Source organism: Mustela nigripes, chromosome 2 (assembly GCF_022355385.1).
Source record: "Mustela nigripes isolate SB6536 chromosome 2, MUSNIG.SB6536, whole genome shotgun sequence".
Lineage (NCBI taxonomy): Eukaryota > Metazoa > Chordata > Mammalia > Carnivora > Mustelidae > Mustela > Mustela nigripes.
Window position 1 is genome coordinate 193,611,355 of NC_081558.1, and position 20,177 is coordinate 193,631,531.

Sequence of the window (20,177 nt, forward strand, 5' to 3'; positions counted from 1 at the left end):
TGGACGACTGCTTTCAGCTCAGGTCATGATCCCGGAGTCCTGGGATTGAGCCCTGCATTGGGCTCCCAGCTCCACGGGGAGTCTGCTTCTCCCTCTGACCTTTTCCTCACTCATGCTCTTTCTCACTGCCTCTCTTTCAAATAAATAAATAAAATCTTAAAAAAAAAAAAAAGAGATTTTTCAGAAAACATTAAGATAAACTGTTAGAAAATGATGGTTAAGGAGATTCCCTAAGCCTACAAAACCAGACCCTTCTTATAGGTCAACAATTTAAGAAGAAAAAAGTACATTTAAAAAATATACGCTGAAGCTAACTGATAACAAAATATTATTTTATTGTTGCAAAATTAAAAAAAGTAGACAAGCATATGTAGTTACAGTTCCAAGGCAGAACAATACAAATATATAAATTATTGCAGTTTTAAAAGAAAAAAATGCAAGGTAATGTCTAAAACGCTTTTAAAACGGACTTGTTTTTCACCCCTAGTTTCATTTTCTTTTCCCAAAGACTCAAGCACAATTCCGTAAAGTAAATTTCTAACAACAAAGAGAGACTAGGTTCAATGGCCACAGTATAGGTTACTCAGCTTCAAAACAGGGTTAACACACACATACAAACTATAAAAGTAGGGATGATGGCACTTAACAGAAATCACTATGGAACATTTTCTAAATTGCCACTTTGGGAGGCAACAGAATGGAAAAACTCTACATGTTTGAAGAAAAACACATTTACTAAAATTCCTTTTGAGGGGTATGCAGTTGAGGGAAGTCCAACTAACACTTTTTTGGAGGGGGTGAGGGCTCAGTATTCATCTTCAAGATTTTTTGGTTTTCCTTGGGTAAGCTTAAAATTGTGTACTAATTCAATATTGCCAAAATGCATTAATAATTTGGGTTCTTTTTAAACTAACAAGAATAGGGAATGTAGGTTACAAACTAGGTGCTAAAAAAAATCTTAGTGCTAGAGACTTGCTACGACTGTTTTGTAGCAAGGTAACCAAGCTGCTGAAGGGGTGAGACTGAACTATAACAAGAACAATTAGGAAGGGATGAAGCGAAGGCGAACACTGATGTGTCGGACAAGACCTCGTTATCCTGCAGGATTAGAACCCTCCTCCACCACCCCTTTGCTTGTGCCAGAGCCCAAGTACCTCATTATTCTGCTAAATAAACTCTTTCCCTCCCTACCACAAAACTTAATGTGGCAAGAATAACCTGTTGAAGGTTTCATCCCTTACTGTTTCTCACCACAAATTTCCTCAAATAATTATTTCCACCAACCCTAAGTTAAAAATGCAATTAAACACTGAAATGAAAATCAATCGCCCTTGCTTTACAGCTGCATCTGAACAACAGATCTTTAAAAAGTTGGTAGGGTACTAAACTTTTTATTAAGTACTTTAAAATACTAAGATATCTTACTTCAGCATAAGCAATATCCCAGTAAATCAGAAAAAAACACTATAAGAGCTTTACATTGTACCATTTGAAAATTTTCATGTCACGACCTAATTTTATGGTCACCAACTGAACCTCCTTATAAGCTACACAAATAATTTATTCTTTAAAAGTTCTTAAGTTTAGAGCATATACATTTTGAATTGCATTTTATAATATTTAATAACACAAGCAGATTTCTTCTAAAACAAAATGAAACCCAAGCTGGTAAGCATCAACACAATACAAATAGATCCTCAAAATTAATTTAAAAAAACTTAGCAAAAATTGACAAGCTTCAACAGTGTAAACACCAAGGTAAAAAATATATCAACAAGAAAAGCACTTTAGACCATTTTCAGTGGTAAAGAATGTGATCAGATGAAAAACCCAAGAAATCTCAAGATGCCTGTCGAGATGCCAACAAAATAGAAGACAATTTGATTACACTTTCCAACATGAACTTATTTTAAAAAATAATTCTCAAGTGTATACAAAAATGGGCACTTTGTGGTGAAATGAGCATAAAACTTGAAGAACTAAGAACATTTCTTTGTTCCAACATCTAAGGAACTACATGATGGAACAAAATGCCACTCATCTGCTCTCTCATCACCTGTTACTGGGTCCTAAGTGCTTGCCTTATTTTTTTAAAAAAAAAAAAGAAAGGAAGAAAGAAAGAAAAGAAAGAAAAGACCAATTTGGGTATTAAATGCTTTGATCAAAGGATGATAATCTCAAATTAAAATAGATTTTTAACTTAATTAAAAGTCTGAACAAATTTGAAAACTTTAATCTTGAAAGTGAATAGTCTTATGTGATCAAAATTGCTTTCGACTTCAAGTTGATTTTTTTAAACTCCATTTGTCTAATTATGAAATCTAACATGAAAAAACATTAGTCTTATTTCACTCCTCTGACTCATATAAGCTCTGAAAATGTTAGTAACAGCTGATTGGCAGTCTTCTTCCTTTTGCTGTTTTTGAAACTGATGGTATATACGAGATTTTCTTCTAAACTTCCTCAAAAAGTACTAACAACTGCACTGAAGAATAGCCAAGTATGGTAACTAATATTTGTAGTATTTCATGTTCTCTCAAGATAGAACTTAACTCTCTCCCTTATTTTTATTTTTGCATATATACAATAATTGCATATTCAATCAAGAAAACTAGGGCGCCTGGGTGGCTCAATGGATTAAGCCTCTGCCTTCAGCTCAGAGTCCTGGGATCATGCCCTGCATAGGGCTCTCTGCTCAGCAGGGAGACTACTTTCTCCTCTTTCTCTGCCTGCCTCTCTGCCTACTTGTGATCTCTCTCTCTGTGTCAAATAAATAAATAAAATCTTAAAAAAAAAAAAAAGAAAGAAAGAAAACGAACCCAGGAATCAGTTTACCAAATATGTGGATAAGCTGCTGTACAAAATCTTTCAAGAAAAAAATTCTTTTACTGCCATATTCATCCAAATAAAGTACTAATGTGAGTACCAGCACCACAGATTTTTTTTTTTTTTTAAACAGCACCTTTCCTTTGAAGAGCTTAGATAGAAATATCTAAATGGAATAACCAGAATCTCCAATTAAGACCATAAGTACATGTACAATCCCACCCAATTGTTCCAAACTCAATTAGTAAAGCTACATATTTGCCAGAAACAAAGCAAACACTTTTCTTTGGATTAATACTGTTGCATTTAGGACTGCCCCATATGGCTCATACTCTGAAAATATGCTACTACTGGTATCAAATGCAACACATCCCAAACTTTGACGGCTGTCCCTAAGCGATATAAGTAGAAGCACAAACGTGTGCAAGCACACTGGCTTGTAACATTCTTGATGAATTATGCCAAATGACAGTAAAGTCAAATTAAAAAACTGTGACCTAACAACTAAGCACTTTACTGGCATCATCAGGAAATGTCTTTATTCAACTTGTAAATTTATAAAGATTTTGATATTGCACACATTCAGTTTAAAGCTTATCAAAACTAAGGCAATGTATCCCCACTCCCTGGATTTTAAATTCATTTTGGATGACTCAAAAGAACCGAGAAAAATTGAAAACATTTTTCAAAAGCTCCAAAAACAGTTACATCATACTTAAAACAAAGCAAAATCAACTGTGATATCAATTAATACTCTGAGGCAAATTTAACACATCTTCTCATTACAAAAAGTTGTTTTCTACTAGATTGAGGCGTTTCTTTGCTTAGTCAAATACTGTTTGTGTTCAAGACTAAAATCTGACCCAAGCCAGGGCAGGCTGCCAGATTTAAGATAGAAGTCATTCGTATCTTTATGCATGAAGCTGCCAAGCTAATGGGCTTTTCTGCAGATTCTTTCAAGCAAAAATCTTACCTCATAAATACATTCTAAGCACCAACTAAAAACAGAATTTAGAGCCCATTTTAATTCTGCACTGGTTATAGCTTTTACTACATAATACATTGTTAAAAAACATATCTAGCTGTTTGAGATGACCAACTAGTTCAGAATTCGTTGGAAACATCACAGGCAAGTTTTAAGAATATCCCTTCGAAATGGGCTTATTGTTTTTGAATCAGTTTTATTTTTCTGTGTCAAGCAGTCTTCTCTTCCTCTTTAAATTCTAAAGTTTAGAAAAAAATATCTCACAATGTTTTCTTTGGGCACCAACTTCAGTGATGCTGCTAAGAGAATGTGGACAGTTTAAGGATTCTTGAACTTTATCTGCAGGGGCAAACAGAAGAATTTGAAGCTTTTTACAAAGATGGGACAAAAATCCGGCAGCACATTCAATGTGACAGATACTACATTTGACCTGGAAGTGAGGCTTGACTTACTCTGTCCAAATTCTAACACATCAAAGTCATTAGAATGGAAATAATAATGAAGTAGAGAGGCTTTTACTTCTATGGAGACAAGGTGACATATGAAAACTAGATTAGCATTTTCCTTAACTAACTCAGACTGCTTTTGTTAGAAAAAAATAACGTCCTTTTTTTTTTTTCTTGGATACTTGCTTTAAAAAGTTATTAATTCCTCTTTCATAAGATTTATCAGAAGTCAAAACACTTCAACTAGATAGATTTCTACTCCAAAATACATTTATCTTTGGATAACAAGGTAATAGTAAAAAGAGTGTATTAAGAGAATAAAATACAGTGATATGAAATATGGATGAACATATTCACACAGGAAAGTGTAAATATAATATACAGTGGCATTCAAATACACATTTATAAAGAGAATGGAAAGGTACCTAAAATAGCATTTTTATATATAAAATTTTCATATTAAAATATTGCTCATAATAAATAGGAGGTGTATTATGAATTCCATTTCCCTCTTAAAATTATCTTTAGTAGTTCAGACTAATCTAAGGAGTTTTTAAAAATTTTTCTATTGTCTTGATAAGTGAATTACATTAAAATATGTTTAATAAAATCACACTGTAACAATAGTCACATGTGGTAAATTAAGCAGGGTCATTTAGTAATTATGGGAAGAAAGATTCCCAAAACAAACCATAATGATTAATCCTAGAAGACTAAGAGTGTAATGATCTGCTTTATTTGACAAAGATGTTAAATACTGCCTTCAGCTTTGCAAATTTAATGACCATAAAAAAAATGGACTGTAACTTTCTTCGTCTTCAAAGTTGGCATGCCTAGCCGACCAATAAATGGTAGGGGCATGAGGGCAAAGGAAGTAAGTGTAAGTTAGTTCAGTTGTTTATGGGTAAGTGTGACTTCATTCCTGTTCGCCCCACTTGCAGACACGGTAACTTGGAATAGTTCTTGAGAAGCTGTTCGATGGCAACGTGGCGGACATGGAGCTCTGAGGCCAAAGAATCTTTTTCTTGAACTTGATGCGTCAACTCTTCAAAAACTTCTGTAAAGATTTAAAAGGTAGTTGAATACATAAATGGGTTCAGTTAGTATCTACTATGGCTTATGGATAGGAAGTGCCTATTCATACCCAGGTCTGGAAACCCCTCTAAGAGGCTTTGGAATCAGAGTACCTTCATTTCTGAATTCTTGTTCCTACGCTTTTATGAGTCTCAGGCAAGTAACTTAAACCACATTTTCATTTCCTCTTATGTATAACCTTGATATTAACAACAAGCATCTCACAGGACTACTGGGAGAAGTAAATGAGATCACACCTGTAAAGTTCTTTCCATAGAATAAGCACTTGATAAATACAAATTGTTACTCCTATTTACTATTATTAATTTACGATTATTATAGTGACACTGGCTGTGAAGTTAAGGAAGGAACGTAATATAATCCTTAATCTGTTATTAATTGAATGTGTGATCTCTGTAAGCACCTTAATGTCTCTGAAGTGGTTTCCTCACCAAAATGGGAATCAAATATTTAAAAAAAAAAAAAAAAAAGGAAACAATTGGGGAATTTGAACATTAACTGTTGTTAGTGTTAGTATACTACTGGACTACTAGCTATTTTTTTCTTTTTTTTAGGGGTGATAATGAGGTTGTGATTACTTTAAAAAAAAAAAAAGTTATGTTTCAGAGAAAATCCTGAAGTATTTGTGGAGAAACAATATGTTGTCTGGAACCTGTTTCAGAATCATCCGTGCTGGGGGTGGGAGCGGGGCAAAGGAACGGGTGCAAGTAGAGATGACAGAAAATGAGCTATGCTTTTGAAAGCAGCTGAAGCTGTTCAAGATGGGTCAGGGGGTTCATTATACCATTCTCACTACTTCTGTGTTTAAAATTGTTTATAATTTGAAAACACCCACGAAACAGGGCTAATACAACCCAGCGGAACTTAGGGAGTGCAAGCATATGGTGCCTGGCACAATAAACTGTTAAGAAGGGCAGAGGTTCAGCTCAAAGGTAGAGGTCTCCAGGTCTCCATTTTTACTGAAACAAGAAAAACTGAAGTCCTCTTGATTTCATGAAGAAGTTGTTTTCTTATTCTTTTTGCTCTGGAAACTCCAATAGGTTCTACTCCCATTTCCAAATTTAGATGCAGATAAAGCTAATAGTGTCCTGTCACAGGGGATTTTCTGTATCAACATTTTCACAAGCATAAAACATTAACACTGATTCTTTACCCTGTATTTCCTGTCGGAGCTTTGCTTTCAGTTGCTTTACCTCACCAAGAGTCATCGAATTCACTGAAACATGAAAATATGTTAATTATTACCATAGTAACATGGGGAAATAAAACATCTACATCACTAATACAATAGTTAATTTTTTAAAAAACATTTGCACTTATCTGTCACTATAATATTCACTGGTACTTTAGTAGGAGCCATTCATGAACTCCTGAAGTATGGAGAACATTTTCAACCCACAGTAAGAAACATTTTACGTCACTCCCAGTACGCCTCCACCATCTGAATCAAAAGTTACGCCAGAGAATACTTCATATTATATCCATTGGATGCTGTTATTTCCCTTTGTTTCAGTTTTTAAAAAGTGCTAGAAGTCACTACTTATCAAGTTGCTTATACTTAAGCACTAAGTAGTTCATGATGCACAGCTGGAAAAACAAAAAAGTACCACAGAAATAGTTTGAAAAACTGATTTGTCTACTTGTTACGTAACCTTAGGTAATCCATATGTAGAATCGAGAAATTGCATAAAAATATACCCCAAGTCCCTTCAAGCTCGAAAATCCCTTGACTTAGAGTAAAAAAAATTGTCTCAGCCACCTGGGTGGCTCAGACATTAAGCGTTTGCCTTTGGCTCAGACCGTGATCCCTGGGATCGAGCCCTGCGTCGGGAATCCCTCTCAGCAGGGAGCCTACTTCCTCCTCTCCCACTCCCACTAGTGTTCTCTGTCAAATAAATAAAATCTTTAAAAAAAATTGTCTCAGCTTCTGTGAGTTTTTGCAGAAATAAATACAAACTGAAAGGCTCACTTTTCCAACTTTAAAATAAGTGCACACATTACCTTTGTCCTTCAGTGAATGTCAGATTGTGGCTTCTGAAATGCCACCCCCAGTCAGTTAGTGTTGTAGCGATGAGCAATGCGGACAGTGTGTGTAAGCCAATGCTTGAAGATGTACTTGTAAAACTACAGGAACTCTGAACTTCCTTCTGTTTGTCAACTGCATTTAGTTTAATAAACTTAAAATGGCAAAAGATATGATGGACTGTAGAATTCGAATGCTTTATGACACAATAAGGAGTATTTCAGAGAACTGATGGAGAAGCTAAGACATCTCATTATTGGGGGGATAGATGAGGAAAGGACAGACGGAGAGAGAGAGAATCTTCTTAGGGGGCAGATGGGGTGGAGAGACAGACTCTTAAGCAGACTCCACGCCCAGCACAGGCCCAACACAGGGTTTCATCTCACAACCCTGAGATCATGACCTGAGCTGAAATCGAGAGTCAGTCGCCTAACCGACTTAGGCACCAACTGAGGCACTCAGGTGCCCAAGACACCTCATTTTTGCTAGGATGATCCTGTCATTTAATTAAGCTATAAAAATCTATAATTCTACAGCCAAATTCTTGACATACCACATGTATAAAAAGGTAAAAAGAAAATAAAGTCACCAAAACTGCAATCATTACGTTTCTCCCCATTTTACTTACATTCCTCTCTGCTGTACCGTGGATGCTGGGTCCCGACATCAACCTCCGGATTAGAGATTATCTCTTCTTTTTTCTGTGTCTGGTTGTGACTGTGAGGCCACAGTACACTGTTGTGGCATAGAGTGGCACCTGAATCTTGCAACACTGCAAGCTCGAAGTCTGTATTTCCCCTCTGCTCCAATATTCTTTGTGAACCGTTTGCGAGCCCGCCTGTACTTCCATCTATCCACTTCGCAGAATACTTTGGAACTTGGGAGTCAAACTGTGGGAGTAACTTCTTATCTGGCTTATGCCTGAAATTTAATAAGTGATGCTGGGGATTTTTAGAACATTCAGAATCAGAATCCAGATCCTTATTTTGTGCATACTGTACAATCCAGTTTATCTTCTTACTCAAAATGGTTTTAACTTCTTCATAAGTACTTTTTGAAAGTTTAGATCGAGGACAATCCTGATTTGCAATCAAATGGTATTTTTCAAAGCAGTCTTTATGGCCCCTTAATGATTTGGTGTGCAGGAGATTTGATTTTGGTACTCCTATAGAAAAACAAAGAAAATAGAAGTCTTAACATTTTGTTTAAAAGTTTCAATAAGATTATCCAAAAATCTTAGTAAAACACAGACGTCAGTTTGTGGTAGTTTGTATATTAAAGGAAAAATGCTGAAGAATATTGTTAATAATATAAAACATGGTCTAATAATTTTTCAATTGAACTATATATTAAGTAAAACTAAATTCTTATAAATAATAAAGGCCTTTCCAAGGATGTTGGTCCAGAGGTATGCTATTTCATAGAATTACAAAAAAGTACTACCAAGCCATCAATTTACGTTTACAAAATGTTGGCCTTTACAGTATGGTGCTTTGTTCACTACTTCTCCTCCAAGTACACACTTGTAAACATTTCTATTGTAAGGCTCTATAAAAGAAATGTGTGACAATTTTTTCCCAATAAACACACAATCATATTGTTAAATTAGTCATGTTTCACTGGATACACCAGAACCAGAAAAATACACACTAATGAAAGCCTCAAAAAGTCAATGAACTGGTTAGATTTATTTTTTTAAGAAAATGAAAGCATCTAAAAATATCTCCACATTTCTGTTTTAGCTTACTAAAACTTTATCAAGATAATTTTACCTTCTAGAAGAAACACATTACACACAATTATTTTTCATACAGCAGTAAAGTCAATCCACTAGGACACAATAACCAGTATAATTCTTTAACTCACAAATGTTTATTATATACCGTAAGTAGCAGAAATAGTCTTATTACACTTTTCTACCTCCCGCCATTAAAAAAAAAAAGATTTATTTTATTTGTTTATTTTAGAGAGAGAGAGAGGGAACGCTGAGTGTGGAGAGTGGCAGTGGGAGAGGGATGGGCAGACTGCACTGAGCACAGAGCCCAGTGCAGGGCTCAATCTCATGACCCTGAGATCACGACCTGAACCAAAATCAAGAGGCAGATTCCAAGTGACTAGGCCACCCAGGCACCCTTCCATCTCCCAAGTTTTAGATAGAGCTTAAGTAGGTCATTTCAATTGTTTTTTAAAGATACAGATATTGAATACATTTTCAAATAACACAATACATTTCTTAACACAGAATACCTTCATACATTTTCACACATTCAAACTGTATTATTAAAGTCAAACAGCAGTGCTTTTATACTGAAGGTGAGTAAGGGATGGGGAGCTGAAATTTAACACCTGCCAGAATTAACCAGTGTAAATCTGCTTAGTGTTGACAACAGGGTAAGTAGAGAGCCACTCAGGTGCTAGGTTAAAAAAAAAAAAAAAAGAAAGAAAGAAAAAAGGTTTTAGCTGACTCCTCAGAAAAAAATTACATTCTGCATTCATCCTTGTTTTAAAAATTGAAGCTGTAACAACTTTATTAACTGAACTCCAAACTCTGGGCCTAATAGTAAGACAATGAAGTATCTGCACTTTAATGGTATTAAGGCAGGTATAAAAGTACTTGTATTAATTTATTCTAAAATGATGTAACATCAGCCAATGGTGGGACCTGCTGAGTTTGCCAAAACCAGTGCAAACGGGCTACTGGTTCCTCCATGAGCAAGCCATGTGAGTGCACCTGCTGAGCAGTGGTAATGTAATAAGCATACGGGAAACTCAAATATCTCAGACTTGTGTCTTCCACCGAGCACAAAAACTGAACTTAAACTGACTTTCATACCCATTTTATTTACGCCCTTGCTACCTGTACTGCAGTTGTGTGTGTGGGTATGTTTCTGTTTTTTAACCAGTTATTGTCTGATTAGGTCAAATTTCCAGCAACATTAAGGTATTTAAAGTGCAAACTCTCAAAGCTCTATTTGATAACACAGTGTACACTCTTGACCCTGCCATGCATTAACACAAAAAGGAAATTTACAAATCTGGCTTATTAGAATAAAACATTAAAGTTTTATTATATATGTTTAAGACCATAGGTAAGATAAAAAGTAGGTAGTACAAATTATAGACCAAATTAATAGCTCCACTCTGTTATTTGATTCTAATATTACTGCTCTGGATAAACAGCTGGTAGGGAGAGAGAACCTGAACTTGCTTATTTTACTAATTGGAAGATCGATGAAAGAGCTGCCTTACTCTGCAGCTTCCCTTCAGCCTCACGGCCAACACATGGCCACAGCCAATCCCTGAAACAGTCAACAGTCTCGTCAGCCCAAGGCCACAGCTTAATCCATTAAGCAATGATTTAGTTGAATCTAATAAACATAGTAAGTTATAGGTTTCTCCTTATGTCTATATGAAAGGAAGTTCTTTGGCAAATAAAACGGGTTCTAAATTATGCTACAGAAATTACTTTTTTGCTGTTACTTTTGTGGGATTTGGTATTTATATAGAAGCTTCAAAAACTTATTGATAAAAAAATAAAAAATTATATGAAATGATGAATTTTGTGATATACCCAGCACTTTAACAGCAGGTCAATAGATGTCTATTTAAAGAATAACATGGGCTTTTGAAGGTAAAGATTTTTCTTATCCAATGTTCCTCTTAGTAATTTGTGGAATACAACTTCTCTATTTTTTTTTTTAAGATTTTATTTATTTATTTGAGAGAGAGAGAATGAGATCAGGCCAGCATGAGAGGGGGAAGGTCAGAGGGAGAAGCAGACCCCATGCTGAGCTGGGAGCCTGATGTGGGACGCGATCCCAAGATTCTAGGATCATGAGCTGAGCTGAAAGCAGTCGCTCAACCAAATGAGCCACTCAGGTGCATGGAATATAACTTCTCTTACTTTAAGTATAATTTTTCTTTTAACTTTTACTTAAATTACCCCAATGAATGCTAGGAACCCAGAGAAGAATATGATTACATGCATATAAATAATCTTTTGAGATAAAGAGCAAATCAGAGAACTACAATATTCAATTTGCTGTGCAAATATATAAATGTAACATAAATGTCAGATTCTCTGAGATACAAGAAAAAGTCACCTACAAAAGACATGAAAACAAGTGGTTCCTCAAATAAACCCTACCTCAACCAAATGCCTTTTCCCCGACTCTCAGTACCCAAACCCCAAATCCCTTTCTCCTCCTCAGTCCGGCACCAAAGACTGCTCAAGAAAGAAACCTCCGGTCCTTGACAGCTCCTCCCCTTACCCATCCCAAATGTTTTGCCGTCCATTTCGATGGCTTTTCTTCTGCCGTAAAATCTAGCAGTACAGCACCCCAACTCGCTTCACCCACAGATCACCTCTCCCACGGCACTGCCAGGTCACCCCCATCTCTTGTCCAGTTCTTACTCCAAGAAGCTTCTTTTAACCAATATACCCGGGTCGGTTGATCGGACTAGATTTTGCAGGTGCCTCTTCTCCAGCTGGAAGTTCTGTGACAAAGGGGACCATATCTGTTTTACATGCATCCTCGGCATCATGCCTAGCACATGGTAAGTACTCAAGATAAAGTTATTAAACAAATAAGGGAAAATTTAAATTATATTAAAAAAACAAACAAACAAAACTTACTACCAATTATCATTCAAAGTCTACACAATGAACTTTTGCCCATCCAAGTAAAGGGAGCCAGGCTGTGCAGTTTTGCCAGGGTACTCAGAGGTTAATGAAAAAAAGCCATCTTCCAGTGAAGTTATTCCTACATTGAGTTTAATGGGCCATTAGTCTGAAGAACTCATGAGTGGTGCTGATTAAGAGATGGCAATCTTGTGGCATCATTCAATCTGACAGGCAAAATCACGAACTTCTCTGTTGTATAATTTTAATAGAATTTACACACAGTGAATATATAAGGTGGCTGTTTTATGCTGACTGTAGCTCAATACCTTTAATTTTGTTAAACTCTCTAACAATTTAAAACTTGACGGGAGTTTTAAGGTTCAATTTTAAAATGTTGGTTTTATAAACATGGTTTAAAATATCCCACATAGCAGCAGAGTTAACAAAAAATTCAAAAATATAATATAAAAAGTAAAAGTATAACACATTATACATATATAATACATTGACTACTTCGTATATTTGAACAGATAGATTACTTTTTAGTCTAGCAAAGAATGTTGAGTAGCACACTTAATTTGTATCCGTGATATACATGCCATTTTATAAACTCTTGAAGTGATTTTGTTTTTTTCCACTTCATCAGTTCGAATTATTGTAAGCGAAACAACCATTGCTATTATCAGAGATGCCAGTGAGTTTGCCTACTGACTTTTCAATTTTAATTGCATTTACAAGTATAAACAGCTCTGAGCACTAATTTGTTCCCTCAGCATCTTTTGAGAGGGAATGAATCTAAACACAATTCAATGCGTTGATATTTTTGAGGAGTTGAGTTATAAGGAGTTTCCGAACCAGGTCAACAAAAATTGCATTACAACTCCCTTACTAATAAAGAAGTTGAAGGCCAATGTAATTGACATCCTAACTATTATGAAAACTTCTTTAAAACATACTTCAAAAATGTTCTTGTAATTTTTTTTTATCATGAGGTCATTATTATTAGAGAACCAAGACTTTAATTGGCAACCATAATTGCTTTTATTAAAGTACTAGTTTCCTCTGGATAGAGGCCAGTTAGAAATTTATATAGGCAGTATATTTCTATATGAACAGTGGTCTTTTAAAAAGTTAAGCTGTTCCTATTCAATATCTTTCTTTTTTTATCTTTTCCAACTTCCAGCTCTGATTTTGTTATACCATTCTCACATACTTTGAAAACTCTCCCACTAACCCATCTGGCATGCTATCCTCATTTCTATTCTTTTAAGATAAATTTACTTTTAAGAAAATTTGGTTAAACCCACAGAAGTGCAAAACCACTCAAATATCCAATTTTTTTTTTTTTTTTTGGTCTACCTATCACTGTGGTCCTTTTAAAACAAGGATATCTCCATGCCTATATTTAATCTGCCTTTTATAGTAACATATTTTTCCCCCCAAGTCAGATGATACTCTAAATGGTGCTACAAAATAGGCACAAACCCCAAACACTGATCAAGTCCTATCACATGTCCCATCACCCTTGGATTTTACCCCCAGCCGCTGGAAGATCTCTCATTTATGATTTGGTGGTAATGAGGTAGGCTAACCAATCTTTTTTTAATGTCCACCAGCTGGTCCTGTTAAAGAGCATGCTTCTCAGCCGACTGCACTGATGTTACTGGCTTTATGCTTCACACATTCTTGAATCTTATCATCTGGCTGCCTTATTTGTGATTACTCTCTGTCAATTAGACTTCATTTTGAATTTGCTTACTTATTTCATTTCCCATTCAAAGGAATGGCTTCTTCCACTTTGGTGCTCCCCAGGCACAGCGTGTCTAATGCAACCGGTAGTTGGATATAAAGCAGTAATACACGGCAGGAGCAGACTGGACAGCCTGAAGGGAGCATCCATGAGTTACCTCAGACATAAAACAGAATTACACAACTGGCAGTATTCAAACTCTGGGTTTGTGTGTTCTTTCTTAATATTTAAATAAGGCAAGAAAATGGAGTTAAAAATTTGAGTTCCAGGCTGTTAACATGCTGTGAAGAAATCTCACTGCCCTCCAGTATGACCAACATTTGTGCAACATTTCATGCAGTTCTGCTTCAAAATCTTTTATATGGACGCTCATGTCTTGCCCAGTTTAAAGAATTTTATCAGTTAAAATGTTTTTATTTGATGATCTTCTCTCTGTTGCTAAGAGAGCAAGGACAAGTACCTGCACGTTTATGTGCTGGCCATATGAAGAAGAATCCGGAGCTTACGTGTTCATTGTAAAAATGGGAGGGGAGCTAAACTTTGTTGTTCCAAGAAAGACTGAAGGGATTAAGAGGTTAAGTCTTTGTGAGGATGATCCAATTTTGGACCAAAGGAAGAGAGGAAAAGCTCTATAGCTCTATAAGCAGGGATAGCACACCCACAACCATATTGCAGACAAGTCTTGGTTAGCCTACAAGTGTTTGAAAAGAAAAAGAAATACACACACACACACACACACACAAACACACGTTTGAAAAGAGAAAGATTTATACACACACACACACACACACACACATACATATACATATACACACACATATATAGATCTACTTAGAATTTGGTTTCTCTTAAGAACCAAATCACAAGTCTGGCAGCAATGGGCTAGTTATGAGAAGAAGCTATTGTCTGAAAATAGGGCAAGTGCTGTTTAATTTGAAACCATTTTATCATTTCCTTCATGAGTGTGTAAGGAACCTGTGACCCAGCAGGCTATGCAGCTGTGTTCATTAGTGACACTTGTACTGTACTGAGACTATGCAGTGATATCAGGTCTGAACTGCTTTGGTATAAAAACTGCTTGTTCTGATGATGCTTTTCTTTTTTTCCCAATGATGTTTTGACACCTCACTTGACCAGGCTATTCTTCATCTGATGAGCAAGGAGGAGCAGCTAAGCTAGGATTCAAGAAGAGTTATTACTACTCTATCTACTGCCCATCACAGTCACTCACAGTGGAGGATGCTCAGTCTATCCTATCATGAAACTAAAGGTAGGAAATCAGACCAACGGTGGAAAGGCAAGAATAGAAAGTTGGAGCACCTGCTTCCTTCCCACGCCCATGGCAAGCTAGGCTTCTATTTTTATTGGTTGTCTTATGTGCCTTCATGAGTATGGTGGTTCTTTTTTTTTTTTTTTTTTTAAAAGAATTATTTATTTATTTGACAGACAGAGATCACAAGTAGGCAGAGAGGCAGGCAGAGAGAGAGGCGGAAGCAGGCTCCCGGCTGAGCCAAGAGCCCAATGAGGGGCTCGGTCCCAGGACCCAGAGACCATGACCTGAGCTGAAGGCAGAGGCTGTATCCCACTGAGCCACCCAGGCACCCCGAGTCTGTGGTTCTAACAGTGTCCTATTCCCTTCTACCCCATGCCTTTAGCTGAAGAGTCACTTAAGAGTGTGTCAAATTCAAGTACCAAACATCCTGTTTAAAAGTAAGAGGTAATTGCTTATCTCTGCATTTAGCAGATGGAATTGCCGGCAACCACAATAAGCCAATACACAGATGGGTTCAGCAACTTGCTTTTCCACACTTGGGAGAATCATTGCCCTAAAGAAAGATATACCAACAGGTGGACTTTAGACAGCAGATTGCAGCTTAGGATGTTTACTCCATTCTAAAGTTTTGTGTGTGCTAAGAGAAGGATTAAGCAGTTAAACAGCTTAATCCAGTGAATGAATTATAAGGGCAAATTTCAGTGAGCAGGAGTTCAGAGAGAGAATGTAAAAAGATAAACCGCCATCTCTAATAACCAAGGAACTGAGATGGAAAGGAGATCTATAAACTGCAAATGACTCGTTAAAAAGAGAACCTCTCGGGGCGCCTGGGTGGCTCAGTGGGTTAAAGCCTCTGCCTTCAACTCAGGTCATGATCCCAGGGTCCTGGGATTGAGCCCCACATCGGGCTCTCTGCTCAGCAGGGAGTCTGCTTCCTCCTCTCTCTCTGCTTGCCTCTCTGCCTACTTGTGATCTCTGCTTATCAAATAAATAAATAAAATCTTTGGGGAAAAAAAAAAAGAGAACCTCTCAGTTAATTTTACTTTTTCATTGTAACAGTTGGCACCCTTGGGAGACACACCTACGTAACAACTGTTTATTACTAACAGTACAAAAAGCAACAATTCCCTAATTTACCTACCTGTTTTTTAATTAGCAATGTCCAGTACAACTTTCTGTGCTGATGGACAGGTTCTGTATCTGTGCTAGCCAATACAGTAGCCACTAGCCACCTGGAGCTATTAAGCATTTGAATGTAGCTGATATGACCAAGGAACTAAAGTTTTAACCTTATCTAATTTTAGTTAAGTTTAATTACCACATTGTAGCGAGATTATCAAATTGGACAGGGCAGTTTGTCCAGAGGTAATTAAGCAAAAGGGTACTTGGCATGAGAACATGGATGGAAGCTACCCAATGTTCTTACTGATGGTTTCATATGGGATACTAAGCTCACAGTAGCACACAATACAAAAAGCTAAATTTGCTTTTCTAGTACATTAAAATATGTCAATTTTAGACTATTTTTAAAGTGGCACAATTAAAGCTGCACTATAAAAAGTTTTAAGTCAATAATCCAGCTGACTCAAGTAAACCTCTACTTGTTCCATTTTCCCCAAAAGAACTTTAACTGAGTGTAGACCTTTACTCTAAAATTGTTTTTGTGCACAAAGCTGTCATAAAAGACTCTTGAAAGGCTACTCAAATTAACTGTAGTATGATTGTGAGCTATCAGTTTTAAAATATCTACTTGTATGTGACACAGAAAGACTCTAATTTGCAGACCCCCTCCCCCAAGCCCCTAGCTTTCCTAAAATTACAGGTTCAAAAGCCAGAAATGTGATAGGGGTAAGAATTCTTTGCCCTTTATCTCCTGAAACCTGGTTAAGGTTCTGAATGATTGATCTTACAAATAAGAAAAACAAATTGAAAAGCTGTTATTTTAAAAAAAGGTTTTAAAAAGTTATTTTAAAACCTCAGTTTTACATCTAAACTTTGTGCATACATTGGAATCACAGTTCTTAAAACTCTTAAGTTCTTAAAATTCTTAAAATTCTATTCCTTAAGTAAATGCTAAATGGCAGAATCTAGTAGAGATATATTAGTGAATTTGAAAGCATGTATAATTCATTTACCACTATAGGTAGTAAATGGCAGAAATTCAGGCTGATGGGAAACAATCATTACAATTCATTAACCAGTTGATAAGAAAAACTAAAGCTAAAAAAAAGCAATGATAGTTGATAAATCATACTGCAAAATGCTAAAACAGAAAATTGTGACCATGTGTTATAATTGTATCAAAGTAATTCTACAGCAGAAAGAACGAAACAAAGGGGTCAGAGAACTGACATATGACAAAGTTTTCCCATCACGAAACAAATAGTCTTTTTTTTTTTAATTGGAAGATTACATGGTATTAATTCAGCAGTAATGGAAGCCATTAAAACAAATGATAGGACTGCAAATTGGGACATGCCTCTGATCTAAAAGTCTACCTCTGAGAATTTAAGCTACAATGGAATGGGGATTTAATCAGACAAGCCTAAAAGATGTACATATAAAGATTAGTACTGGTAAACTGCAAGGAAGCTAAACATTCATCAATAGGATTGTGGTTGGGGCGCCTGGGTGGCTCAGTGGGTTAAGCTGCTGCCTTCAGCTCAGGTCATGATCTCGGGGTCCTGGGATCGAGTCCCGCATCCGGCTCTCTGCTCCGCAGGGAGCCTGCTTCCTCCTCTCTCTCTGCCTGCCTCTCTGTCTACGTGTGATCTGTCAAATAAATAAATAAAATCTTAAAAAAAAAAAAAAAAAAGGATTGTGGTTAAATAACTTAGGGCACAATGGGATGCAACCTTAAAGAAAAAGTGGTAGAATTTAATCTAACATGAAAAAGATGTTCCGAATATTGTAAATGAAAAGGCTGCTTATTAGTTGGTACATAAAGTTTGATTTCATTTTTTAAATACAATATACTGGGGCGCCTGGGTGGCTCATTAAGCATCTGCCTTCAGCTTAGGTCAGGATCCCAGGGTCCCGGGATCCAGCCCCCCATCGGGCTCCTTGCTCAGCAGGAAGCCTGCTTTCTCCCTTTCCCACTTCCCTGCTTGTGTTCTCTCTCTGTATCTCTCTCTGTCAAATAAATAAAATCTTAAATACAATATACTATACCTGTGTGCACATGCACATACATAATCTATTGCAGAAAATCATTTAGAACATAACAAAAGTATCAAGAGATTGATGGTAGATAGGTGGGCCTATGAATCTTAACATTTTTGTTGCATCCTGTATTTTGATTTTTCTATAATAAGCATAATTTGCTTTTTCAATGGAAAACATTTAAAAAATGCCTGTGAAGAAATACATTTTGGTTTGGGAAAGAACACAGCATTACTTAGGCCAAGACAAATTATGCTTTAAGTTATTGTACTGTATGTTCCAACGGACTAAGTGAAACAATAAAGACTGAGCTACTGAAATTGTAAGACACACACATGCCTAAAATTCTCAAGTTTTATCAAGACTGTGAGAATTTTCTTAGACTAAAAATGTATGTAGCAAGGAAAAGGATCTACCTTCAAATGAAAACAGTTCTCCTGCCCCCCCGCACAAATCAGCAGCTGCTGCATGAGGGAAATGATGAAAGCTAGAGCAGAAAAACCTAGTGAAATCAAATCACAGAAAGGTAAACTCAAGGACAGCTGGAGAGCTCAGTAGGTTAAGCATTCGACTCTTGATTTCAGCTCAGGTATCACAGGGTCGTGAGACTGAGCCACATTAGGGGCTCTGTGCTGGGCGTGGAGCCTACTTAAGATTTTCTCTCTCCCTCTCTCTCTGCCTCCCACCCCCCTGAAAAAGGTTAACTCGTAATAAATTCAAGCCTCCTCAATGTACATAAAACATTATTTTGTCAATGGAGAAGCTGTTCAATATACAAATCACAGGAATCTTTTCAGTACTATTTCATCTTTTGAGATGAGATGCAAACAGAATCCTTCTATATCTGAATTTAAATACTAACATTTGCATCACATACTAAATATATTTACCACAGGGCTTCTATATTCATCATCTCCTCTACATAATACATGTACTCCCAAAAGTTGAGCTGTCGCATATTAGGAGAAAGGAGAAGTAAATGGTGTTTAGAACAGAGGAAAAACTTAGACAAAGACATGAAGTGAGAAAGAGGGAGGGAACCGGAGTGGAAAGGGCAGAGATGGAGGGGGCACCCCTTTGAAGAGTAATGCAAGATCCAAGTGGCCAGCTGAACGGATATCATAACGTATCTTAAATGTCATGTTAGGGAGGGGTACCTGGGTGGCTCAGTGGGTTAGGCCTCTGCTTAGGATTCAGGTCATGATCTCAGGGTCCTGGGATCGAGCCCTGCATCAGGCTCTCTGCTAAGTGGGGAGCCTGCTTCCCCCCCCCCCCCTGCCTGCTTCTCTGCCTACTTGTGATCTCTCTGTCAAATAAATAAATAGAATCTTAAAAAAAAAAAAAAAGTCACATTAGGGAGCTAATAACTTAACCTGAAGAAAATGGCAAGGAGTCAGTGGATAGTTCTAGGACAATGAATGACACGAAGAGATCTGTACTTTAAAGACTTTTCTCAATACTGAGAGAGAACTGGGGGTGCAGGGCAGTGATGGGGATAAAGGGATTAAAGGGATTAAATTTATGAAATGAATTAAGTGGTCTTGAGGAAATACTTGTTAAGGAGGAAAAAGGGCCTGGACAAAATTATAGCAGTGGGAATGAAAAGCAGGTAACAAACAGGAGAGAACCAATAGGGCTCAAAGACAGACTGCAAAAAGAGGGTGGGTGGAAGGAGCGGGGTAGCAGATAGGACCTGTTGCTAACTAACAGGCCAATTCGCCTTTGTATATCAGAAAATCATCCCGGCCAGAGCACACTGCTTGAACAGCAGAGCCTAGGTAAGATTTCTGCTCTATACATCCCTGCACCTACAAAACTCTACATGGAAAGTCCTGAAGAACCTGGAACTCTTCATTCACTAATGGTGTTTTTTCAAAGCTTGCTCCTGAGACCACCTGCCGAAGAGTTAGCTGGGATTCTTATTAAATGCAAATTTCTAGACTCAACTCTAGACCTACTGAACCAAAATCTCTGCATAAGGAGCCCACAGTTT

At 36.8% G+C, this 20,177-nt stretch overlaps 1 protein-coding gene across 1 annotated transcript in view; it reads right to left on the reverse strand.

Annotated features, from left to right (window-relative positions):
- Positions 1-311: 311 nt before the first annotated feature.
- Positions 312-20,177, reverse strand: part of C2H21orf91 (chromosome 2 C21orf91 homolog) — a 105,856-nt gene continuing 85,990 nt past the window's right edge. Inside the window, exons 3-5 of the mRNA XM_059392178.1 lie at positions 8,004-8,540; positions 6,506-6,568; positions 312-5,314 (exon numbers count right to left, since the gene is read on the reverse strand). Coding sequence (XP_059248161.1) covers positions 5,148-5,314; positions 6,506-6,568; positions 8,004-8,540 — 767 coding nt within the window. The 3' untranslated portion in view covers positions 312-5,147. The remainder of the gene's footprint in view (positions 5,315-6,505; positions 6,569-8,003; positions 8,541-20,177) is intronic.